The sequence below is a fragment of the Osmerus eperlanus genome, chromosome 20, assembly GCF_963692335.1.
Source record: "Osmerus eperlanus chromosome 20, fOsmEpe2.1, whole genome shotgun sequence".
Classification (NCBI taxonomy): Eukaryota; Metazoa; Chordata; class Actinopteri; order Osmeriformes; family Osmeridae; genus Osmerus; species Osmerus eperlanus.
In genome coordinates, this window is record NC_085037.1 from 9,223,817 (window position 1) to 9,239,817 (window position 16,001).

Here is a 16,001-nt window from a genome sequence, read left to right on the forward strand (position 1 = left end):
TAATTAGAGTTACACTTAGTGTTCTACATTGACACATTAATGTCACAGTTAATAAAATACGCACAGTCCGACATGATTTGGTACTTAAAAAAAATCACTAAGCTATTCTTCCCCAATGACTAGTGAAGTAGCCCACAGTAGGTCCACTGCGACTAGCAGGTATGATGAAGAAAACCATGGGCCCGGAAATTCGTTTGCACCCTTCCCCCCTAAAAAACAACAAAAACTGTCAACCATATTAATATGTGATTTTGACAGAAAATATGGCTCTGCATAATTTTGGGAGCGCCAGGGAAAAGCGCTCGACTGGCAATGACTAGAGTACTACGGCTAGTAGGCGCCGCCTTTCAAGGTGTCCTCGGCCAATAGCGTAAGTAAGGCGAAACAATTATTATCTGACGTACTAGCAACAGGTTGCTCGAGCAGCAGTAGAAATTAGTCTGCCCAAGGGCAATTGTGAGTCGTCTTTTTTATTCAACTATTCCAAACGTATCACGGGAAAATCAAAGGGGCTCAAGACAAGACAGCTTTCTAAAATATCTCATCGACGGAGTTGGACTCGTTTTTCGAAGGTACAGTCCGTTTGTATTTGCACAGCTGTGTAGCCTATCGGCTCACTGTTTGCTGTACTCAGTGAAGTAGAGGAGGATGTGTTATGTAGAGAATTATTGAATCGGGTGATTTTTGCTGATCGCGCATGTTTTGGGATAAGCAGGGGACACCTGTGGCTTTGTGGTGCGTTGGCAGCCTCTTCACTACACTCAGCATTCCCTGATCACAACAATAACCTGAATCCAGATGGTAGAACGATAGGTTAGTGTGGGTAATTTAGTCTAATGCGCATTCCAGTGTAGACGGGAACACAACCTCTGTGACTGTAAAATAACGTCGCAAACATTACATGTTCTGATGTATGACATACTGATCCTATTCAGTTTTTCCTGTGCGATGACAACAACTCGTGGTTCTCAAGCCACATAAACACCCCGGTTTCGGCTTAACCGATACCGACTGACCGGCTGGGTGGGTGTGACGCAATTAATTCATGAGGTCGGGTGTCAGCTAGTTACCTGTCTTAGTTAGTGTAGGCTATCTGAGCGATATTAAACATAATCAGTTTGTACCATTGTGGGATAAATGAAATTTAGGCTATAGGCTATCCGAAGTCTTGGACAATCTGGATACAGTTGACCAAGCCTACTTTACCGTGCCTAAATCTTGATGTGTCCGCGTGCATTTACAGTCAGTAGTGTGTGTGTGTGTGTGTGTAATATATATATATATATATAATAGAAAATGCTTAACTTTCCTGACAGCTATGCCTTGGTGCACACATATTTAATTAAAGCACAGTAAAATTACGGGGAAACAGATCCTCTGATGATAAACTACCCCCTTATTGCTGTTTTGCATATGACCTACGACTCCACCCTACCCCCCCTCACACACCTACACTCAACAATGACAACATAACCCTAAGACAGATGGATTGACAAACACCCTTCCTAAACAAATGTAAGTGTCGCTGTGTTAGGTTGTCATTCTGAGGTTGGTCAAACCTTGTTTGTGAAAGCATTCGTTTTAATAACAGATATTCATACGTTTCAGACATCTTGTAGGGTGGTGAGAGTTAGAGTTAGAGGGGCATGAGAAGAGAAGGATGATGACATGCAGTCCTGTTTGGTGGCATTCCTCTGTCTGTTGACACAGTAACTCCTTGTGACAGGAGCGCTTTGTTTGAGAGCAAGAGAGAGTAATATATGCAACATGGGATAGGATGCTGTTATTATGTGTGAGACTGGGTTTATGATTTTGCCACACCATTGACAGCCATGCAGTAGCAGATTTGAAAGCATCTTTATGTCTTGGGTTTTCTGACATAGTAGGCTACATGGGAATGCAGTTACTAGACCTACTAAACACTGTTGAGTCTAACCACATCTTCCAGATTCAAGTGAGACTGAATACATTCGATGCCCCAACTCCCCAATTGTACAGTTGCTCATAATCCGCTCCTTAAACCAATGCAAACCACGCGGAACTTTTAGTATAAATAGAATGTCTGGAATTCTAGGAATCTTTTCAGAAGACAAATACTTCCATTGACTTGGTTAATCTACTAACCTAAAGCTTGGTCAGGGCACAGACTGTTACAGTGTAACCTAGTAGTCAGTTAACCCTGGCTGTTGATTAATCGTCTCCAGGTTATTAACTCAGCCGATACTGTGCCTCAAGGGTTGAGGTTAGGAAAGGCAGCTTTTGTCACCCCAAAATGAACAATAAAGAGCCATGCTTGGACAGAGTGACTGCGGTGTGCAGGTGTGTGAAAGCAAACATGCGTCCACCTGAGTGAGTCTTGTGAACACGGAGAGCTTAGGGAGACATTGCTGTGGACTGGGAGAAACCCATTCCTAGCATACCCATAGTGTTTCATGGTCTAGGGGGCCTGGACAATGGGGAGGAGTATCCACCTCTTTCCAGCTATCTTAGCAAGGCCAGGTCTGGAGAGGCACATGGGAGGGTGCTCTGTTTTGACACACAGGGTCATTGGTTGTTTTATGTGTTTCTTTGGATCTAAATTGATTAATGTTGGTCAACAAAATCCTATTCAAGCAGAACACGGTCAGTAGCTTTGCTTTTCAGAATACAAACGGATGGACCAGCTGACTAAAAAGGTAGAATCTCAGAAGAAGTCAAGGAAACATCTTAGGTTCTCGGAAGTGGTGCGGCTTGAGGTGTTGCCTCTCCCATTGACACACTGACACACATAGATAACAAGTTCCTCCCTTTATGTCTTTCTCTCTCACTCTGTGTATCTCTCTCTCCCTCACAGTCAAAAGAGGTCTTAAGTAGAATAAAGAGCCCCTTAATGTCCCAGTGGCCCAATTGTCTCGAGATGAATAGAGTGCACATGGAGTTCTAGGAAAGTGAACTAGTTAGATAAGCTATCATCACAGTATTTCACGTAGAAGGTAGGTCTCTGTATGTATAAGTGTGTGATTAAAGAGGAAAGGTAGAAAGAACCAAATGGTGAAGTCAATGAGATCTCGGATAGTTAGTCAGTGTTGTCATTGCAATGATGGAGGCTATATGCAAGGGTGGCAGAGAGACAGGTGTATCCTAGAAAACCAGCAACATGCAAATCCTATCTGGGAATGTGTGATGTACAAAAGCAATGGGCACTTCCTTTAATGTGTATTGAGAGAGAGAGAGAAAGAGAGAGAGAGAGAGAGAGAGAGAGAGAGAGAGGATGAAGTATGTGTTGAGTCAGAACCAGTTCTTTGTTAGATCTAGAGAGACAGTGTACCCCTTAAGATTCATGGCTTCAGAAGGAGAACAGGAAGAATAGAGATCAATAGGGAAAAAATAATCCACTTCCTTTTTTTATAATGTTTTGTCAAAGAAACTGAAAAACTAAGTAGCTTGTTTTCAGGAAGGTGCTATTCTTAGAACCCATTTGAATATCTCTCATCCCTCTCTTTGTGCAGGTTTCTCGCAGCTCAGGAAGTCAACATGAGCGCTCTCTCCTCGGACAGGAAGCCCCCTGTGGACTACGGTGTTCAGATCCGCTTCATCAAAGACCTCCATGACACTGGCGGGGGCTACCCGGAAAAGACCAGGGGTCGCAATAACGCAACGCCCCCCTCCAACAAGTATGGCGTTGCGGTTCGAGTGCAGGGCATATCCGGGCAGCCCTACGTGGTCCTGAAGGATGGGGAGAAAGGAGACTCGTATGGGGTCCAGCTGAAGACCGATCCTCCCCAGGTGCAGCCCAAGGCCCCAAGCTCAGCGCTTGCTTCCCCCTACAGTAGCCTGCCTAGAGGGAAGGACCCTGGAGAAATACCAAACCCTTACAAACCTGAACAGCCAGCCAGCTCCCCAGTCTCCTCAGCCTCCCCGACAGAAGAGCAGGAGGCCTTTGGGAGCCCCTTTAGGAGACCCCCAGGGGACGGTCAGGCAGGGACCCAGGGGGAGGGGGAGGGCGGGACAGGGAGGGAGGGGCGGGCAGACAGAGCGAAGATGGACCCCCACCCGAAACCGACCAATGGAGTAGAAAAGGACAGCAGCTGGCCCAGTCAGGACGAAGATGTGTTTAACGAGGCGGGGCTCAAGCCTGTTGGTCTCAAAGGGGTGGGGTCCAGAGGGCCTAAGAATGGGGTGGGGCTTACTGGGTCACTTGGCAGACACAGCGGTAAGAAGCTCGATTCATCCCCGGAGACATTCCCAGAACCCCCTCCACCAGTGCCGTTTGAGGAGGAGGAGCCTGTGGCCGCCATAGACACCAACTCCCTGGCTCCCATCAACAAGCTCATCAGCAAGTTTAACAGCAGCACTCCCGGCGTGCAGACCAGGGGGCGCACCGGGGCCAGACAGCGGCTCAGGTTCGACGAACGCAGGCGCTCCCGAAGTCTGGACGCCCGGAAGAACGCCCCTGAAGACTCCGCGACTCCTCACCCGGCTACTACTCCCAACCCCTACGCCTCCTCGCTCACGCCTTCCTCCGCCTCCTCCGCCACCTCCACCCCTCCTCACGGTAGCCTAGCAAAGAGCCCCGTCTCCATTGCCAAGGGGACAGCTCTCTCTGCCTCCAAGCCAGCGAGCATCAACAAGACACCTGGGAAGTTCGCTGCCAAGGACATTCCTCCAGCCATTCCACCCAAGAAACCTGTGAGTAAAATGGCTATTTGTGACTTACAGGGTTTTTTCCCCCTGTGCTGGTACCATTCACCCTGGTTTACCTTCCCTTTCTCTGTCTTTCTCTTTCACTCGTTCTCTCTCTCTCTCTCTCTCTCTCTCTCTCTCTCTCTCTCTCTCTCTCTCTCTCTCTCTCTCTCTCTCTCTCTCTCTCTCTCTCTCTCTCTCTCTCTCTCTCTCTCTCTCTCTCTCTCTCTCTCTCTCTCTCTCTCTCTCTCTCTCTCTCTCTCTCTCTCTCTCTCTCTCTCTCTCTCTCTCTCTCTCTCTCTCTCATTAAAGGGAATGCCCCCCCCTCTGAGGGAGCGGGGTCGAAGTGCAGAGGTCATCAACGGAGAGGAAGCCCTGACAAAGCAGGCCATCCCCTCCCTCCTGAAGGAAGGGTACGTGAGAGAGTGACTCAGTCAAATCCTTCCCATCAGGCCACATCGCAACCCATCTAATCCGGCATTACTCTTGCCATGCTTGTTTTTGCACCAGGCCCAGTGACCTGTCCATCAATCGAAAAGTCAACCATGTCAATGAGACACCAAACGATGCTAAGGTATAAGTGAGTGGATGTATAAGTGAGTGGATGTATGTCTGTGTGTTTGACTTGACACTATGTGAGGATGTAGGGGCCTGTGTGTGAAAGGGATGCACTCTTTTGTTTGCCAGTAAGCTTGTCTGTCTCCAAGGCCGCCCATGTTAACAGAGGAAAAATGTGAAGATTAAGTGTTGTGCAGAGAATTTCAAATGATCCGCCTAGTTTTGGCAGTATCTCAGCATTGCTGGACAGACTAAGCTCCTGTTTGTCACTTTATGTTCTTTGTACAGTATTTATTGTACAGAATAGTCTTAGTCGTAGTGGCCTTGGTGTCCTCTAATGCTAATTACATTAGTTTTTTTGCACATGCATCAATATTCATGCATGCGTGTGTAGCATGTTAATATACTGTATGTTTTTGTTTAACCTCCTGAGTATGAACTCTTATTACGTAACTCTCACTGGGTTTATATCTATGCCTGCATTCAAATCATCCCTGTGGTCTCTTAGCAACGCTGCACCCGCAGAGGGAAGATGATAAGGGGCAGTGCATTTGGAGTCCCGGTCTTTGGAACACATCAATAATTGAATTGGACTGGAACCCGGCACCAGGTGGTGGTTGGCTAGCTGGAGGAAAGTGTCCCTCTGTGGGGTCATGTGTTCTGTGGTATCCATAGCAACGTGGGGCGGGAAGTGTCCGTCTTACCTAGGCCCCAGTTACTGCCCCCCCCTAATGAGGGGTCATTTTAGGAGTGGTGGAGGACAAAGCCATTTACTGTGAGCTGAGTATCCTGTGATAAGGAAGAGGGTTTGTTTTTCAGCCCTCATTCGTACCTGTGGACAGTTTTTTATTTCCTGGTCCTCCTGGTGAGGGCTTGCTCCTGGTGCGCTAGCTAGCGTGGTTGTGCCTGAGGTTGTGTGGGTATGTGTTGCCTATTATCACACTTTCATTAAAGCGACAATAATCTCTTCCAATGCACACTCGATAATCAAAGTCTGATACCCCGAACAAGAGGAATGACAGATCCTCAAGGATGACTTGTTTCTCTCTCCCTCTCTGTCTCTCTGTCTCTCTGTCTCTCTGTCTCTCTGTCTCTCTGTCTCTCTGTCTCTCTCTGTCTCTCTCTCTCTCTGAGCCCCATCTAAACTCTGTAGAAAGAGTGTGTAGGAGGGTTTCATATGCAGCTATTGCTGCTGCTGGTCTATTCAGGGATTAGCAGTCCTGACAAACAGTGCAGCTCTGGTGTAGGCGGCGGATAAGGCACGCTACAGCTTTGCTCTTTGAAAACATTGAAATGGAGTCGCTTGTGTTGAAGGACGGTGGTACTCTGAAGTATGAAAAATTGGTTGATTCTCACACTGTGTCCTGCCTGCTATACAATTGAGCTACTGTAGCCACTGGAAAGAATTTGAGCTTGTTTAGTCCTGTTATCAGTTGCTTTGATGGCTGCATGGAAAGCTAGGATTTTTTCCTTATTGGACGACTTAGTTTGGATGATACTGTACAGTACATACTGTACCTGAGGAGGAGACAAAATAGGACTACAGTTTGCTGTGTCATATTTGTGCTGATGTGTGTGTGTGTGTGTGTGTGCTCTCAGCCATCAGGAGTTGAGAGAAACCTAAAGAAGGATCTGGAGGACTGTCTTCATGAGAACACCCAGCTGCAGAAACAACTAGACAGCAAACAAACTGAACTGCTGGAGGCCCAGGAAGAGTAAGGACTCCCTTTTGACCAAACACTAGTCAAGCCACTTCACTTTGGCAGATAGTTTTTGGTGTGTCTTTTAAATCCACTGCTTTGCTGCTTGATGAGTATATTGATTAGTAATTGATTATGGATTGGCTCCTCCCTAAGGTTGACCCAGCTACGGATGGCCAGGGAGGAGGCGGAGTCTCGCGTCCGTCAGCATGAAGACCAACTGGCAGAGCTTCAGGAAGAGTTGAGGGGAATCTCGGAGAGCTCTCCACACACAGTTTCACTGCAGACGGTACACTCACACACACACTCACAGACTCAGAACTGTAAATAAGGAGCACTGCCCCTTCGTACGTGAACCCCTCATCTCCTCCCCCCGGTTTGTCCGCAGGATGTGATGATGCTGAAGGCCGAGCTGGCCGAGGCGGCCATGCTGCGCCAGCGGCAGGAGGAGCAGCTGCACCAGCGCGAGAGGGAGCTGACCGCCCTGAAGGGGGCGCTCAAGGACGAGGTGGAGTCTCACGACAAGGAGATGGAGGTCCTCAGAGAGCAGTACCACCGGGACATGGAGACCCTCCACTCGACCATGGAGCAGGTCTCGCAGGTAGACGCAGAGATCTAGGACGAGGGGGGTGGGGGGGGGCAGGGGAGGAAGGACAAGCTTGAGCTTGTTCTCAGATGTCCAAGGGCCACTCTGTCACAGGGAGGGTATAGACTGGGGTATGGAAATAGCTGGACAAGACGAGGGACACGCTGGAGCACAGTCGCCACACATACTTTACGCCTGGGTACTATATGTGATCGTTTAAGGTACCATGTATGCACGGGTCTTCTACCCGATCCCCTCAATGGTCTCTTCCCGTGTGTCAGTCGCAGCAGCAGATTGAAGAGGAGAGGCAGAAGGTGAACGAGTCCATGTTCAGCCTGGAGGAGGAGCTAGAGAGCTGCCGAGACCAAGAGGGCCTGTGGAGGTCCCAGCTGGACACCGCCACAGAGGAACTCCAAAACAGCAAACAAGAGTGAGTCTGTCCCTCCACCTACCAGCCACGCTCACGACGAACACCACCGGACGTGGTAGTACGTCGTTTCTGTCAAAACACTGTCCCCCCCTCTGTGTTGTATGTGAAGCAATGTCTTGACTACCTTAGTCAAACAGAACGCATGGTTGGAGAACAGGGCACTCTGTTGTTATGCCAAAACGATGTCAAGTGGGCCAGTAAGCAAAAGCAGATTAGACTCCAGTTTTAAGATAAGTCCTATCTGTGTTTTTTTTTAAACATAACCTCTCTTCATGGTCAAGTGTTTGCATTGTGGTATCGACTCCATTTCTGAGAACGTTCTTGTGCACATATTCTTAACATGTATGTCTAAGTTCAAATCCTGAAGTCAAAGGAAAATGGGTTTGAATTCAGGGTATTTTGACCTGGTAAAGGTATTTTCAGGCTTGAAAATGTTGACCTTTTCTACTGTTTGCTTCACTTTAACGCGGTCACTCTTTGTTCCTTTTTGTTTTCCTCCTTGACTTGTGTTGGGCAGGAAGAGACTGGAGAGCGCGACATGCATGTGAGAGAGAAGCTCAAACTCACTCTGTTTGATCTGAGTACGGCAGACTAGCTTTGTGTCAGAGCCAAATCTTCACTTGAGATATGCAACCCTCCTGCATGCATCCCAAGTGACATTTGGCTGATCATTCAGTTCTGATCATTCAATAACAACAATCGGTCTTTGTCCGACAAACCAATGAGCAACCGATCAGTTGAGATTTATGAATCAATTGATTTAGTTCATCCTACTTCATTTCAATCAAGTTTAACATGATGAATGATGATTCAACTTCAAGTCAACTTGAATCAGGTGTCTGATCAATATGGTATCTGTGATCAACTCGAACACTGATCAGTATAAATCTTTATTGATTCAGTGATTTTCATTCAGGTTCACGAAACACTTTTCAGGTGTCTGAAAGTAGAACTTACTATGTGTTTGTTTGCAATGCTCCATAGCCCTAGTGTGTGCTTGTTATTGTTTACACCGGGTGTGGCGTTAATTATTCACTGTCTGTTTTCTTTGTCTAGTCTCCTGAGAGCTTGCCTGGAAAAGGATGAGTTTGAGGAGGAGCTGAAAAAGCTTCAGATATCCATGAAGAAGATACCTGTGCTAGATGACACAGACTCACCGGTAACTCCTGCTTACAAAGCATTTCACAAAGAAACTGGTTTAAGAATTCTTGAATTCCCCCCCCCCCTCCCTCACACGCTGAAGGGCACACACTCACACACACACGCACACACACATACTGTCTCACACACTCATTATGCCCACTCACGAACATTCCCCTCCACATGCACTTAATTCATCCGTTCTGATTACTTTTTTTTTAAGGACCCTCAGCGTCGCCATGATGATATCAAGCAGACTCGCTCAGAGCTCGACAAACAAAGAGCTGAGTCGAGGAAGAAGGAGGAGGACCTGAGAGCGTTGAGGGCAGCCAGCGAAGAGAAGGAGGCCAGACTGAGCGCCGAGATTGACAGACTGAAGGACCAATCACAGAGAGACAGGGATGAGCTCCAGAAGGCACTGGAGAAGACAAAGGAGGTGAGACATCAGTGTCCTTAACCCATCCATGATTGGTTGAATGTGTTTTGAGTGAAGGGTTTTCACACAACCCCCCCCTCTCCCTTCCCACCTTCACAGCTGGATCAGGAGAGCACCAAAGAGACCAACCTGGAGCTTCAGGAAACCAACACGCGTCTCAGGGAGAGACTAGCCCGCATGGTACAACACATTCAATGGAGAGACTCATGTACACACAGGACCAGTGCTCTGACACATAGAAAACCGAGTTTCTGACATGAAAACACATTTTTAATTCAACTAAATTGACTCAATTGTACTTAAATGATTCGACATTCTCATACAGACGTACACGACGCCTACGTTGATGATCTCACTCTTGGTGTTCTGTTTCCCTTCCACAGCGTCTCCACTCCAGCGTCCCCCTGAGCTCAGACACCGAGCAGGCCCTGGAGGACGAGAACCGCTCCCTGAGGTCCCAGCTGGAGGAGGCCAGACGAGCAGCCTCTCGCGCGGGCAAGGAGAAGGAGGAGCTGAGCCGGCGCCTGGAGGAGAGGGACCTGGAGAGGGAGGTGCTGAAGAGGGGCAAAAGCGACCTGGAGGAGCAGAAAAGGCTACTGGACAGGGCTTTGGAGAAAATCAACAAGGAGGTGCGTGTGCGTATTAAGAGAGCTGGGGAGTGGGAGGAATTGAGAGTGTGGTTGCACAGTTATGCTCTTTTGAGATGGTCAATAATCCATCCATCCTCTCCTCCCCCCCCACCCCCCCTTCCCAGATGGAGATGATGATGGGGGACTCGCGCCAGTCGGTGCAGACGCTGCAGAGCCAGCTGGACGACTACCGCGAGCGCTCCAGAAGGGACTTGCTGGACGCCCAGCGCAACAGCAAGGACAGGCTGGCTGAGCTGCAGAGGGCCCAGGCCGCCCAGAAGAGCCTGCAGGAGGAGGTGAGGAAAGGGTGGGAGGGGTGAGGGACCGAAGGAAAAGGAGAAAAGAGGAGGAGGGAAGACTTGAGTGGCTTTGAGCGTTTTTGGCCCTTTTGTTCCTGCAGGCGTCCCGTCTCAAGAAGGATCTGCTGGCGTGTGGAGAGGAGAGAGACGGCGCTCAGCTGGAGAGAGACCTACTGAGCAGCCGCCTCAAGCACCTGGAGAGCGAGCTGGAGTCGGAGAGAAGCTCCCACACCGACCGAGGCAGGGAGATCAGGGCCCTTGAGGTGAGGGCACGCAGGGGCTCAAAGGTTCTGGTGCGAAAACGGGTGTCATCGAGTCAGTGGTATGAGAGGACTTCGAGAAAATATAGGATTCCTCACTTTCTGGTTTGTGCGTCAGGATAAAGTGAAGACGATGGAGATTGAGCTGGACGAGGAGAAGAGCAGCGTGGAGCTTCTGAACGACCGAATCGCCCGCAGCAGAGAACAGGTAGAGATGTGAAAACACGCGGGGCCATGTGTCTGGAACGGCACTTGAAAACAAGACTGGTAACACTTCTCTGTCCTCCCCTTCCTGTCACAGGTCGACCAGCTCCGTGCAGACCTGTTGCAGGAGCGATCCTCCAGACATGACCTGGAGATGGACAAGAGTTCCATGGAGAGACAGGTACCCGCCATGAGAGAGACACCTTATGGGTGCACCGCTATCTCACCGGTCAAGCGCCTGTGCCATGTAGGCTGAGGCCTTGCCGCAGGGGCCTGGGTTATGATCCAGCCTGAGCCATTTCTCGTGTCTCTCTTGTCAGGTGAAGGATCTGAAGTCTCGCGTGGCGGATATGGAGGGCCAGTCTCGACTTCCGGCTGGAATCTCACTGCTGGAGGGCAAAGTCCAGGAGCTGGAGGAGAGGCTGCGCAGCGAGGAGAGGTGCGAACACACGAGCACGCATGCAAAACCACTGGGCATAGCAAGCACATGTAATTTGCACATGTACATGCATTTCCAAGCTTTTACACGTGCTTTTTTGTCTAGATATTGTATTACAGTCTAGCTCTGTTAAAGATGAGCTCAACCGCTGGTCTGATGTGCACAGTCACTAATTGTCTTCTGCTTGATACTAATCCTATTAATATCCGTGCTCGCTTAAAGGAGTCCTGCCGTTTTTAACAAGCTCTGCAACTCGTAGTGACATGCACTGTAACTCTGACTTGTCAGGGAGAAAGGCAGTATCCAGGCCTCCCAAAGGAGAATGGAGAGGAAGCTGAAGGACCTGAACATCACTCTGGACCAGGAAAGGAACACGCACGCCGAGCAGAGAGATCAGGTACGACGTGCTAGCCTCACATCATCTGAGCAGCATCTCTCTACCTCCACCTGGCTGCATTTGGTCCCGTGTGTCATCTTTCCCGCGGCCACTCTCCAACCTCTCCTCACGGAACACATGGAACTCTGTCTTCCCTTCTCACAAAGTCATCCAGCTCATCCAAAGTTTTTCGTCCTCTCAAAGCCTTCCTGAACATTCCGTTGCCCCCCGTAAAACCCCCACCTGTCTCTCTTTTCATACCAGCTGGCGCTGCGTGTGAAGGCCCTGAAGAGGCAGGTGGACGAGAGCGAGAGCGAGGTGGAGCGTCTGGAGGGGGTGCGCCGGAAGGTTCTGAGGGAGCTGGAGGAGCAGCAGGAGCTGCAGGACACTCAGCAGGCAAAGATCTCCACCCTGGAGGCTGAGCTCAAGTAAGACTCTCGACACAGGACGTGACTCTGGTATACTAGTTATATCATGCAGGACGTGACTCTGGTATACTAGTTATCCCATGCAGGACGTGACTCTGGTATACTAGTTATCTCATGCAGGACGTAACTCTGGTATACTAGTTATATCATGCAGGACGTGACTCTGGTATACTAGTTATCTCATGCAGGACGTGACTCTGGTATACTAGTTATCTCATGCAGGACGTGACTCTGGTATACTAGTTATCTCATGCAGGACGTAACCCTGGTATACTAGTTATATCATGCAGGACGTGACTCTGGTATACTAGTTATCCCATGCAGGACGTGACTCTGGTATACTAGTTATCTCATGCAGGACGTGACTCTGGTATACTAGTTATCCCATGCAGGACGTGACTCTGGTATACTAGTTATCCCATGCAGGACGTGACTCTGGTATACTAGTTATCCCATGCAGGACGTGACTCTGGTATACTAGTTATCCCATGCAGGGCATGACTCTGCCACTTATATACTCGTTATTACTGCTGTAGTATACATTCCTCTTGGATCACTCCCACTCTGTGTTTCCTAGAGGCTGAATGTGAAACCTCTCAGATCCAGCAGGTGGTGCTCTTCTATCACTCACTGAATGTCTTAAATTCTTCTGAAACTCTCCGGCATTTGATCTGAAGCACAAGCACAGTATCTGAGGCATTCTCTCGGTATACACCAGCACTTCCTGGTATGCCTACTCTGCACAGCTTTGCTTTGGATAAACGCTCCAGATTCAGTGGTGTGTTGATGCTGTCTCCTGCAGGAGGAAGGTGCAGCAGGCGCGTCGCCCGGTCATGGGCTCGTCCAACCTCAGCTCGGAGGACGAGGACGGCTTGTACGACACCAACAGCATCGCTTCCATCCTCACCGAGGCACAACTGCAGACAACCAACTGCTAGAGTACGAGGAAGGGCGAGAGGGAGAGAAAAGGGTGAAAAACGAGTGTTTCAGACTTTAACTTGGATTGTCTCAACGAGAAGTTCTTAGGGCTTAATGATAAGCATAGATGCCAAGCACTACATAAATGCCTTGCAGCCAAAATAAAAATGTTCAAGAGGAGCTATTATAAAGCTGGCTGTTTCAAAACCAGGCATTCTGCCAGTACAGAGTAGCATTCTGGCACTCCATCCTGGCACCTTCTGCTGTGATAAGTGTGCTGATTTCATGAATGTTCCGTATCACAAGGGAAGCGTATCGATCTACTTGGAGTGACGGTTTTACTGTTCTTGATGTGTTTTTCAGAATGCTTATTAATGTGTATTACTGCATCATTACTCCAACATTCACTGATGCAGAACATTAATGAAACAAGAAATTACTTTTATAGTTGTTTGAAGTTGTTAATGTGGATTTTTACAGTTTTCACAACTTTTGCACGTTTTTCCGACTTCCAGAGTCATACTGTTTTAAATCCAAAAGGCAACAAGCATGTTTGTCCTTAATATGTTCAGAAGCACTGCGGTTTTATGTTCAATGTTGTAGTGTTAAGCTCCAGGCACGACATGACGACTATACATGATACTGCTGTACCCTTTGTGTTTGTAGCATGTCTTCTATGTTACTTTGGTGATGGTATACCTTTTTATCTGAAGTAAAGTTAATGATTTTTTTTGGTACCCCTCAGCCTTTAATTTAGGGCAGCTTAAAGGAAGGCCCAAACGTTTCTGGTTAAACACCAGATATTCAGGTCAGTCAGGTTTACAGTTTGTTTACCCTCCAAGGGAAGTTCTCAGCTATAGATACATTCTTCTTTTTATTTCTGTCAATGCCCTCAAACCCCAGGCTGTTCTGGAACTTTGCAGCCTCTACTGAAATGCCTTAAGGTTTTATTGTTACCTGTTATCAAATGAAGTTGTAGTTATGATTGTTTGTGTTCAGTGTTGTACTTTGCTGCTGCAAATTATTTTTGTGTTGATTATACATTTCTTTGACTTTGAATCCCAAGGTTAGACTTGAAATTGTGTCATTTTCTCTCCTTGCAACTGCCTTTTAGATTATAATTTTTTCTTACAAACAACTGAATTGTCGGAAACTCAGTACTTACTTTTCTGTTTAAAATGTCTTTGTGAAGCTCAAAATTCTTGGTATTCTAAAGATGAAAATTGTATGTTTATATGGTTGATATATGGTATATTTGATATGTAGTGCACAATTGTTTACACTTTTCTAGAACGTTGACACTTTGCTATCTCAAATACATTTTAGACTTTGTACATACAGATGAATGGGTTGTTTTATTTTTTATCTCAGACTATTTCACCCACTACCATTTGAGTCAGTATGATTCTGTGCAGGACAGAAATGAGTCAACCATCCATAAAGTGAAAGGAAGAGATTTAGCAGACCAATCAGAGGCAGCGATCGTGTATAATGGCAAAGAACTTATATCTCTCTTTGATAATAGCAAATGGTCCAACTTCCTTATTACATAGCCACAGTCACACAAACCTTGACCCCATGCCACTGTAGATGGTGAGCTTTCTGTGACATCATGCCAATGCTATGCTCTGGGCACTCCATGAAATTGCTGCAAGTATCTGAACAGAGCTTTGTCTACGACATCCACTCTCATTAAATCGCCTCTCTTCTCCATTTCACCCCATTAAACATGTAAAACCTCCCCCATGTTTCACTGAAGGAATACTCAACATCACTTAATTCTCTTAAATCTAAATGACTCCTATTGTTTTGCATGTCATAATAATGATCATACATATCCTATTGTCCCTCTCCTGTTGATGTGTGGACTGCAGTGATCGCAGCCCTGCAAGAGACTGTAATTATAGAGCTGGCTGCATTCCCCTGCAAAGCTAGCTAGCCCTTAATCCCCCTGTTAGTTTACTGTGATTACAGGAGACATCAGGTTATTATCCTCTGTCTGGCTCCTCTTTATCCAGGCTTCTCGGCTCTACTCCCAGCAGTCCGCCTTGTCTGGCCAAGTCAACTACACTGTGTGTGTGTGTGTGTGTGTGTGTGTGTGTGTGTGTGTGTGTGTGTGTGTGTGAGCGCGTGTGAGTGTGTGTGCATCTGTCTGTTTCCATCTCCCTCTCTCATCTTTCCTTTTCCGTGTCCCTCGGCCTTATGGTTCCTCTGCCTGAATGACTCCTGTCCAATGTCTTCCTTGAGTGTTTTGGGTGCAGTGTTATGGGTATCTGGGAATCCCTCTGAGACATTCCTTGTAAGAAGGGCAATTATACATTCAATTTGATTTGATACAAATTTGACTGAAAAGAAAGAGAGCATGCTGGTTTTGGGTGATTTACACAGTTAAAGAAAATAATGATGTACTTAATTTCTACACACAACTTCTTTGCATGCACAAACATACATTCTGTCTTAGCACTACTTTAGACCATTGGCTAGGTGCCATGCAGTAGATTCTAGTGTCATTGAGTTGCTGCATTGACGTAACCTTCACCCTGGTTTTGCAAAGATTACCTGAGAAATCAATCTTCCTTCCAAAGTTCCTTTTAAGTTGAGAGGTTTCGCATTACAATCTGGCAAAGACTTGTTCCGGAAGGTGAGCCTTGAAACTGCAAATTCATGTTTGCATTGGGTTGGGCTTAAAAGTCATGAATAGATTGGTATTAAATTGATTAAATGCAATAGGAAGAAAAGTGACACTCAGGATTAAATGGTCATATGTGAAGAATGTCATTGTGTTTCTGTGATGTTTAGTACATGACTACAGAATATTAAAACCTTGAAACAACTATCTTGATTGTCTCATGTAGTGCAGAATTTGTACTGGGCTATACTCCTCAAATTCAACATCTAAGGCTATAGTAGAAGACCTGTGCATCCACCAGGAAGAA

The 16,001-nt window shown here is 47.3% G+C and overlaps 1 protein-coding gene across 2 annotated transcripts; it reads left to right on the forward strand.

The window, feature by feature from the left end:
- Window positions 1-401: 401 nt before the first annotated feature.
- On the forward strand, window positions 402-14,405 carry cgnb (cingulin b). Of its 2 annotated transcripts, XM_062487083.1 has the most exons (21): window positions 402-572; window positions 3,489-4,668; window positions 4,975-5,075; window positions 5,173-5,236; window positions 6,820-6,935; window positions 7,077-7,209; window positions 7,309-7,521; window positions 7,788-7,936; window positions 8,454-8,480; window positions 8,993-9,095; window positions 9,300-9,512; window positions 9,612-9,692; window positions 9,896-10,141; window positions 10,267-10,437; window positions 10,542-10,703; window positions 10,819-10,908; window positions 11,002-11,085; window positions 11,225-11,343; window positions 11,632-11,740; window positions 11,984-12,147; window positions 12,950-14,405. In XM_062487083.1, exons 2-21 carry the CDS (start codon window positions 3,514-3,516, stop codon window positions 13,083-13,085), a joined length of 3,636 nt encoding a protein of 1,211 aa, XP_062343067.1. In that variant the 5' UTR covers window positions 402-572; window positions 3,489-3,513; the 3' UTR covers window positions 13,086-14,405. The 2 variants fall into 2 exon arrangements, with proteins under 2 accessions (XP_062343067.1, XP_062343068.1); XM_062487084.1 differs by lacking the exon at window positions 8,454-8,480.
- Window positions 14,406-16,001: the final 1,596 nt, after the last annotated feature.

Coding starts and splice junctions, on each gene's coding strand:
- cgnb (XM_062487083.1), top strand. CDS start 3,514: ATGAGCGCTCTCTCCTCGGACAGGAAGCCCCCTGTGGACTACGGTGTT. Junction 6,936..7,076: donor CTGCTGGAGGCCCAGGAAGA/GTAAGGACTCCC, acceptor CTCCTCCCTAAG/GTTGACCCAGCTACGGATGG. Junction 12,148..12,949: donor ACCCTGGAGGCTGAGCTCAA/GTAAGACTCTCG, acceptor TGTCTCCTGCAG/GAGGAAGGTGCAGCAGGCGC.